The following is a 9,746-nucleotide window of genomic DNA, read 5'->3' on the forward strand; positions in this document are numbered from 1 at the left end:
AAGTATGAGGTGCACCGGGTGGATCTGCACGCGTGCAAGACCGTACCCACCCACGGGCTACGGGGGTGTGCCGTGTTCGTCAGCGGCGCCCAAGGCAACAATGGGCGGGCACTCTCGGTGCATGTCGGCCTGTCCTCGTCCATCAGTGCTGACATAGTCTACAGATGCAGCACGTGGGCTAATGGCTGGCCGAAAATCGATGCCTACCATCTGCTGGATGGAAGCATCCAACATGACTTCAGCGGGGGCAAGATTGTGGAGTGCTTATGGCGCTAAATCACAGGTTCATCAGAGGCATACGGTGATGCCTGCTGCTAGTCCACGGAAGCGGAAAGCTAATCCAAAGGTGATAGGAAATGAGTGGATCAACTAGCTAGATTGTAAGGACGTGATCAATAGGGTCACGTCAGCCTTGTCTTACGGTTACCATGTCGGACCTTTACTTAGTTGGAAGAAAAAGAATGAAGAATGAGAAGGCTGTTTTCTCTTAGCAAAGTGATGATCCCTAGAAAATAAGAGAATGCAATTTTCTCCATTCTACCATGTGTCTTCCTTCATAAATCCATTTTTTTCTAAAATTAATTGATTTTCATTAATTGCTACAGATGACAATAAGAGATAATGCATTGTATCACTTATATTTAATGTCTATTCTAAATGATATGGACTGCTAAAAGAAGGTGAGCCTTCTCTACCATTGTACATGCCCTAACACCAAAAAAATTCTTAGCTGTGTTGTTAATTTCAGATTTGTACCAAAGTAACTTGTACGATATGAGACTCAATGTAACTTAATGAATCTTGTATACGGATGAACCAGATCCGCTAGGTAACGACTACCCGTTCTCCCAACCGAGGTGTTATATGTTCTAGATCATTGTCCTAGCAGGAGATAATCATATACAAAGACTAATCTTTTATCTTCTTTCGTAGCATTGTTACCCTTGACTCGAATTGTATCAGCTACACTTTACCAAATGGTCGGTAACTTTTAAAACAGATCCTAGCGCGGAAACTATGAAGGGTCTTTCTGCTCAGAAGGCGGAAAAGATCTTCAAAACCTCTTTGTTTCGGGTTTTATTAGATTTTCACAGAAATGAGCTGTGCGGTAGGCTTTTTCAGTACCACCACCAGAAATACACCTTTGAGGGAAATCACGACTTAAGATGCATTAAAAAAATTATGATATATATATATGTTATTTGTTAAACGTAAATCAGTGAAAAGGAGAGTAAACAATTCTTGAACTAGCAGCTAGAGCAGGGCAAAGAGCAAAACCCAGAGCCAACCCAAACTAAGAGGTCCTCACTCCTCAGACCTCAGCTGGCCAGGGTAATCATCTGCAAAGAGAATAGGTAAATTTTGGCTACCCAAACCCATAATGTAAGAGAGAACCAACCTGTAGTTGGATGATTAGAAGGCAATGACACCTCTAGTTTATTAGAGTTTAAATTCTAGGTTTGATATTACAGCTTCTTATAAAGGCGAGATATTTTTTCAGTGAGAGCTCGTGAATATCGAGGCACCTGTTGACTGTGGTGACTTTCTCAATCTCATGATCCACAGATCAGTTTTTTTAAACTTGGTTAGGTGCTCATAGAGATAGAGTGTGCGTATATATCTTCTTAAAAGTAAGTTATGTACCTATATATGAGCGATTGAGTTACTCATATATTTTTTTGAACGTATGACCAACTTTATTTATCAGTTATAAGGATTACATCAGATCGCAACAGAGGTAAAAGAAAATTTGGAGCTCGATCAATCCAAACTTGAGTGTCCGATCCTCTAGCTATCCTAGCCAACTCATGAGCTACTGCATAAGCTTTCCGAAAAGAATGTTCAAACAACACTCTCGAGAATTCAGAAGAAAGATGGTAGCAGTCATCAAAGATGGCCGCCGCAGCCCCGCTAGAGTTGCCTCTATCCTGCATAATCTTGATCACCTCGCTGCTATCAGAAGACATAATGATACGATTGCAGCCCATTGTCTCTGCAAGGATCAAACCTTGTTTCAGTGCATGTGCTTCAGCGGATAACGCATCAAAAACAAAGTCCAACTTCGTATTGCATGCCGCGACGAAGTTGCCTTTGCAATCCCGGATTACGGCTCCAGTGGTGCCTCTCAGTTGGTCCGCATCGAAGGAGGTATCCACGTTAACCTTGACATGATCACTGATCGGTTTCACCCAGCCTCCCCGCTTCGTCGCCTTGGGTGAATTTGCAGCAAAATAATTGGAATATAAGGCTTCTATCGCCCTTGCTGTCCTCTCAGGGTCCTGTAAGGCCTCACCTCTTGTCGCCTTACATCTTTCCCACCACAGATACCATGCTGTAGCCGCGACAAGCTCTGGAATACTAGCAGTTCCCTCTAATGGCATGACATGGATCTCATTGCTTAGAATCTGCTCGAGGACCGCTTGCCCCACTCGATCAATATCGCATGCAGTGTCGATAACCTGTCCTAGTCCCAGATGATCCCATACCGGCGAGCTCTCCGAAACTCAAAAAGGAGATGTTTAGTATCTTCAGCTCCAAGTAAGACATAACGGGCACTATGGACTAACTCTCAAGTGCCGATTAGCCAGTATCACCCAGCATGGTAAGGTCTCCTGCATGATCCGCCATATGCAAATTTTAACCTTGCTAGGTACTCTCAATTTCCAAATCGTCGCCCACATCGGGTGCTCCTTCATTGGTCCATCATCTGGACGATTTATCCTGTGACCAAACTGGCTCTCCCACTCTACAAAATAAGCAGACCGGACCGAAAAATGCCTGTTTTGGTAAAGTGCCACGATACGAAATCTTCCATCATGTGTTACTCATATTTCTTTGTGCATACAAAAGCATCACAAATCATTTTTGTGAGACATTGAGCGACAGCAACAAACACGGCCACGGTTCAAGCAAGATGCTCCTTCCGTTCATATAAAAATGTCGAAGGTTTATCCATATTTAAATATATCTATATACTAAAAAGATTTTTAAATACATCTAAATTTAGATAAACTTTTAGAGTGTGAATTTTGTACTTACATATATGGGTGTGGATCTTTTCGTCACCATCCATTTATTTGTCAAGATTCCTTTTCTTATCCAAATATCAAAGCACAATCAACAATGACGGAAAACATTTTTTACAGACAGATGTTGTATTAATTTTCTTGCGAGATTAGTGTAACCAATCAGCCGGCCCTATTGAAAATTTCAGAGCCAAAATTTGGTCGACCGATCAGCCATTCAGCCTGCAGACCGGTCATCCGAATAGCTCCCACGCACGCACACGCCCACGCCCTCGCTGGCCACGCCGCACTCGTTTGCGCCCACGATCTCCGTCCGAGGATTTGAGGCGAGATCACTGTGTGGGCAGACCTTTTCTCTCTGCTTCCACCCCCGCCACCAACCTATTACCCCAAGGTAACCCTACCCGATTCGGCTGGACGCTGTGCGAGAGTCGAGATTTGTGGTTTTCTCAAGGTATTCTACCTTTTCCTCGCAATTTACTCCTAGACCAACAATTTATTCCAAACGTAGATGCCGCCGCTATCGACGGGATTGCACTTGAAGCATAAGAACTCACAGCAACTTCGTCTAATCCTCGTGCAGGTCCGATCCATTCATCCCATCGCGTTTCCCGAGTAATTTCTTCGTACCAAATTTGCTGCGACCATCTAAAGCCATAGTGCAGGCTATCTGTTCGACGGAATGTCCCGCAAGAAAGTAAAAGTTGACACTGTCGAGGGAGATGCCGCCGCTGCCGATGATCGTCTTAGTGCCCTCCCGGACGACCTCCTCCACAAGGTCATGTCGTTCCTGAGGGCGTGGGAGGTGGCTCGCACCTGCGTGCTCTCGCGCCGCTGGCGCAACCTCTGGGCTTCCGCGCCCTGCGTCGACCTCCGGGTCTGTTGCAAACACCGTCACCGCCCGCTCCCTCTGCGACTCACCAGGTTCGCCAACCACTTCTTGCTCCTGCGCAAGGTGTCTGCGCCGCTGCACACGCTCCGGCTCCTGTCCACCGCCGACCTTAACGGTACTCCTACCCTCCCGTACAGCCCCAAATACGATGAGGACGGGGAGGATTACTGCTCTACGGATGTCGAGATGTGGATCCGTGCTGCCATAAACCGGGGGGCTCGCTTTATCCAGCTTAGTCAACATCCAAGGCAGGATGACTTATCTGACCTTGAGTCCGTGCCCCTCATCTCCCGCCACCTCAAACACCTGCACCTATCAGGTACAATGTTGTACGACAGGACACTAAGGCAGCTCTGTTCTCAGTGCCCTTCTTTGGAAATCCTGGAGCTCAAGGAGTGCCACTTGGATGGCCCCCAGATATCATCTGCCTCACTTATCAGTTTGACCATGGTCGACTGCAGGATCAGGACAGAACTATCCATCGCTGCTCCAAACCTCGTATCGCTGCGCTGTGTCAATCCGTACCACCATGCTCCCTCATTCGAAAACATGGGGACTCTGGCCACGGCCACCATCACGCTTAAGGACTCTTTCTTGCATGATAAGTTTGAAGATAGGTACATTGAACCCGATCCAGAAGTATTTGAGTGTGACAGCAGCAGTGACCGTGAATCAGATGATGATAGTGATGCTGATAGCAATTTGAGTGAAGAATTCTATGGTGATGAAGTTTTAGGTGGCCAAAATGTTATCCGCAGCCTTTCAAATGCTACAAATTTGGAGCTGATAGCTGATGTCGGAGAGGTATAAATATGAATCTGTTGCTGATATTTGTCGGCTATTTTATTTGCAGAATAAAATTGTACCTCACAAAATCCTTTTTACTGGACATCTTGGGCATTTTTTTCCACTCCAATACCAATAGCTGGTTACATACTCATAGTCACAACAAATGACCTGCTAAGTTATGGGAAATAATTCTAGCTTTATCGTAGTATATATTAAGATTGTATAACCAAAGTGCATGTAATATGAGTAGCTTGCCAGGAGCATTTTTGTTATCATTTTTCTTTTCCAATGTTGTATCCTTATGAGCATGTCTACAGTCTAACGATATCATCCTCTTAGCAACTTAACCAGAAGCAAACATTCACTTCCACACAAATGTCTAATTGCTTGTAACTTCACCGTGTTATTATTCTTTCCCTTGGACTGAACAAATTCACTTCTGTGTACCATATGAAGTTGATTCTGAATAGGGAAATGGAAATGTGCCCAATTTTTAGCAACCTGAAGGTGTTAACCCTTGGTGAATGGTGTATGGCTGATGACTTCCGTCCATTAGTCTTGTTCCTGCAGCATGCTCCAAATCTGGAGAGGCTTTTTCTTAAACTTAAAGTGGTATGGGCATTCTTATACTGCCTTTATATGAACTGTGATAATTTAGTTTGGACCTATTTCATGACATTCATTTTGTTCTGTGACAAGGATCATGAGGAAATAGAAGACGATATCAAACCAGAGGGTAGATCATTTGTTTGCAAAAACCTTGAGACGGTCAAGATAAAATGTCCCAAGGATGATGAAAGAGTTCATGTGTTAGCAGATTTCTTCGTGGCTAATGGCATAGCCATGGAAAAGATATCTGTCTATCACCGTCCGACTCGCCAAACTTGTGAGTCATGTATTCTTACCTTATCTCACACAAGTCTTTCATTATTATTATTTTGGTTAAATGACACTAAAGCCACAAAATGTTGTTATATTTGCAATGTGAGTCAGTTTGTTTTTGGAGCTTGATCAGAATTTATACAGTGTAAACTTATTCGCTTCCTCACACTTCAACCAGGCAAATCCTTGGCCTTAAGATGGGGCTGATGAGTAGAACCTGCAGTTTTGGCGGTAAGATCTTACATCTGATTACATAGCTTTTTATTGACTGTAAGGATTACAAGTCCTATCTTATGATGTAAATCATCACTTTGTACTTAACACAGATTTGAGGAACAAGAAACTACCAACATGTCAAAATATTTGGTGTCTTTGTCAGTGCACGTTTTCTAAAGTTATGGTTTCCCCCTTTTTTACTAATATACATCTACAAATGCTATGGAAATGTAATTTGACAAGAATGTCTGTTATATGACCGACCTTTGTGCGTATCTCTGAAGTCTGATCATTTGTTGTGTACCTTAGAATTTTGAACAGTGGAAGGCTATCTTAATGACAAAATGTTCGTCCATGCAGATAATCCTCTCACACGGCACAGATCATGGCTGCAGAATTAAACAGAGCTGCTGATGCTTCTTGTGCGTATCTCTGAAGTCTGAACCATGTGTGGGCCGTGTGGCTACATGAAACCCATAAAAAGTCAAGATTGTTTTTCTCGTGTGACGAGTTAACATTATTATATATACAACATTAATTCGTACTTAGACAAGTACTATGAAAATGATGTTACCATGGTATTATTATCCTAGTTATAAAAGTTTGGAGGTTAATTTGCTTAGTCCCGGCAAAATACCACATACTTCAGCGTTCTATTCGATTACACATGTTAATCACTAGGTACCTGTGCAATAAGGATTCCTAACAAAAAATTTAGGCTGCGGACAGAAGACATGTTTGGTCCATGGACACGCAAAAGTCCAGTACTCCTATCTATGGACAAATAACTTAAACCTAGCGGTAAAACTATTAATTAAGTGCTAGTATATGACCATAAAGTTTTTGAATTTGGTTAACCCTTTTTGCATGAGCTGTTTGAATTACATGGGGACCGGACGTCCCTGGCTCAACCCACCCACGCCGACAGCCTAGTCTCTCTCCATCGCGATTGCCATTCCCCATTCCCCTTCCTCTTCGTGGCCGAGCGTCTCTCTCCGCCTCAAATCTCTCCATCCACGCGACCACAAGCTCCCCAGCGAAGCTAGCAGGCGGAGCGCGCGGCGCGGCGGCACGGCGGCGTGGCGATCCGGGCCAATTTCCCTAATCCCCTTCCTTGTCGCGGCGAAGCGTCTCGTCTCGTCTCTGCCTCGAAATCTCTCCATGGACGCGACCACCGGCTCCCCCACGAATCTAGCAGGCGGTTCGCGTGGCAGTGCGGCGACGGGCCGCCGACGATGCGGTCCAGCAGCCCGTATCTCTCTCTTCGCCGCGGGTTCGACATCACCGATGACTGGCAGGGAGGAGGGATCTGGGTCTCGAGTTTTGAGCCGGTGAGTATCTGCTCTTCGCCCATTCTGTGGTATCAAGAGGGCGATGCATTTCCAGTGGCCTCTGTTGCGAGCAATTTTTGGGTGTTCTTCGTTCTTGTTTACTTTGGTGCGCTGCTACATCTGAAGTCTCTGTAATCCACTACAGCATCCCGTCGTATTTATCGTCCATAGATCTCGAAACCTGCACACAGATAGCTCACCTGATGTCCTTTTTGCTAACCCTTAAGACGTACGTCTTGATAACAGCGTGTTTGGCAACTAGGGAAACTATAACTCATCTTGATCAACTACAAAAAAACTAGTTAGCTGGCTACGGCAAAGCAACTAGATCGATCTCCATGGCTAGCTCAATAAAACACACTGGAATGACTTGCATGTATTGGGCGTCCTAATATTCCTCAAGTCACCATGAGAACCCGAAGGCTAGCTTTTGCCCTAGTTCCGATGTTTTTGTATGAACATAGAATGTATTTTTTAGACACTCTAATACATCCTGCTTATAGTATTTCTAGTATAATACTTTACTAGCAGGATTTATTTTTTAGGCAATTAATACCTTCTGCATATCGGATTCTCTAGTATAATGCTTTACTAGTAGGATGTACTTATTTTTTAGGCACTTTTTTCTAGTATAATGCTTTACTAATAGGATGTATTTTTAGGCAATTAATACATCCTGCATATAGGAGTATAATGCTTTACTAATGGGATATATTTTTTCGGCACTTTAATACAACCTGTACATAGGTTCTAGTATAATGCTTTTTACTAACATGATGTATTTTTAGGCAATTAATACATCCTGCATATAGGATTCTAGTGTTTTACTAATAGGATTTTTTTGGTAATTATATATGCAGTGTTTTGTTCTTTTCTTGTAATTTTTTAGGATGTAAATTAGTGTCAATAAATACATTCTGGTGTGATTTTCTATTAGCAAGAATATGTATAGGATGTTTTTTTATATACATGTAGGTTTTCAATCTTTTTATGAACTAGCGCAAAGATGGACCAGTGTTGGTCCCTGCATTCTCTGTATCTTGATGTCCCTGTTCTGTTAGATCCTCAACATTGTTCTGACCATCAACTTGGTCCTGATGATCAACTTCAGGTGTTGGTGTATTTAGATCAGGAAACCAGAAATCCATATATGCAAATATATAGAAATAGTTACATTTCCATATAATTTAGCTAGCAGAACATTTGCAGAAAGTTTGTTGCAAGTTAACTTTCTACCGTGTTTTTATTTCCTGCCATGCTTTATTCACCCGGTCTGCAATTACTTCAAGCAGAAAATTAGCAGAAAATACATGTTGAAGACAATAGGTACTTGTCTTCAAGCCCTGCAGATGATGAAGACTGATTTGAGAGAAATCATGGCTACACATTCTAGCTTCCTGGAAGAGAAATTTTACATGCCTCTCCTTGCTTTCAGGTTCCTGGCAATGCAGTTTGCCACTAGTTTTTGTTCATTTACTAGTTTAAGGTGCCTCACAAACTACTAAAGCCTGGTGCTTTTTGGTGCTGGATTGTACTCAAGAACATACATCCTACAATGCAGACCACTTTGTACCACTATGTCCTTTTCTCTCATAACTGTTGGAGACCAGTTTTATACATCTATGACAATATCTGTGGGGTAGCTGATACTGAGGCATCAGCCGGCCTGAATCTAGCTTCCTGGATGTTCATGTAAAACTACAGATCTAGAGGTGCATGAATTTGGCTGCAACCTTTCATACCTGTTTCGGTGGTTGTAGATTCTGGCGCGCCTCCCTATTTTGTTTTCTGTTTTATTTTTGGTTGCCTGTAACTTTTCTACCGAAGAAGGTCAAGCCATGGAGCTGGTAAAGTTTCCTCTATTGTTATATCTGGACCAGCCGCCTGTGGATGTGGTCTTCCCACGTCACCGCGTGTGGACGCGTTTCCAGGACAGAGGATGCTTTCGTTTTACAGCCTGTCGCTGTCTACTTTTGGCCCCACTTACTATTTTAGGAAAGATTCTGGTTCAGACAAGGTGGGCACCCTGTAAAGCAAACTGGTAACCGCGCACCGTGTAGCAACGCCCTTAACAGAAAGCACGTTCTGCAAATGATGCGCTCGCAGAACATCAGACAGATGTTGTAACTAGTATACGAGCTAAGTAAAATTGTCTCGGGCTGTAAAAGTGAACACATAATTAAGCATGCTCCCTCATTCGTAAATCGTTTCTACTTTGTCATTAAGGAAGTGATCGTGGTGGTGGTGGAGCATGGGTTATGGAAGTGATCATTCGCAATCCGTTTCTACCGTCGCCAAGTATGGAACTTTGGATTGATCTAACGAAGTAAGAGCAACTCTAAGAGCATCTCTAACAGAACCTGAAAAGTGCGAAACGAAAAACTGGTTTTCAGTCTTTCGAAAACTAGTTCGTTTGAATTTGGCAGTGGCGCAGATTAGAAACCGAAAAAGTGGAACTGAATAGCGGAATTTGAAATGGCGCACAGAACCTGAAAAGTGCGAACCGAAAAACTGGTTTTCAGTAAAACTAGTTCGTTCGAATTTGGCAGTGGCGCAGATTAGAAACCGAAAAAGTGGAACTGAATAGCGGAATTTGAAATGGCGCACATA

At 43.2% G+C, this 9,746-nt stretch overlaps 1 protein-coding gene and 1 long non-coding RNA gene across 2 annotated transcripts; both read left to right on the forward strand.

Moving 5' to 3' along the window:
- Window positions 1–3,708: 3,708 nt before the first annotated feature.
- Window positions 3,709–6,279, forward strand: LOC124673644 (MEIOTIC F-BOX protein MOF-like). The gene is made up of 5 exons (XM_047209685.1): window positions 3,709–4,722; window positions 5,164–5,319; window positions 5,407–5,593; window positions 5,768–5,820; window positions 6,166–6,279. The coding sequence occupies exons 1-4, from the start codon at window positions 3,709–3,711 to the stop codon at window positions 5,794–5,796; spliced, it is 1,386 nt and encodes a 461-aa protein (XP_047065641.1). The 3' UTR covers window positions 5,797–5,820; window positions 6,166–6,279.
- A 433-nt stretch (window positions 6,280–6,712) lies between these two features.
- Window positions 6,713–8,879, forward strand: LOC124678160. Its single transcript, XR_006994360.1, has 2 exons — window positions 6,713–7,136; window positions 8,429–8,879. It is a non-coding gene; the product is annotated as an uncharacterized LOC124678160 (long non-coding RNA).
- Window positions 8,880–9,746: the final 867 nt, after the last annotated feature.

This window comes from Lolium rigidum, chromosome 7, assembly GCF_022539505.1.
Source record: "Lolium rigidum isolate FL_2022 chromosome 7, APGP_CSIRO_Lrig_0.1, whole genome shotgun sequence".
In the NCBI taxonomy this organism is placed as follows: Eukaryota; Viridiplantae; Streptophyta; class Magnoliopsida; order Poales; family Poaceae; genus Lolium; species Lolium rigidum.

Bases quoted from the DNA above. Each gene is read 5' to 3' on its own strand.
- LOC124673644 (XM_047209685.1), top strand. From the start codon at position 3,709: ATGTCCCGCAAGAAAGTAAAAGTTGACACTGTCGAGGGAGATGCCGCC. The intron at 5,320-5,406 runs GTATGGGCATTC...TTCTGTGACAAG, and splicing joins TTTTTCTTAAACTTAAAGTG to GATCATGAGGAAATAGAAGA. The intron at 5,594-5,767 runs GTGAGTCATGTA...CACTTCAACCAG, and splicing joins CCGTCCGACTCGCCAAACTT to GCAAATCCTTGGCCTTAAGA.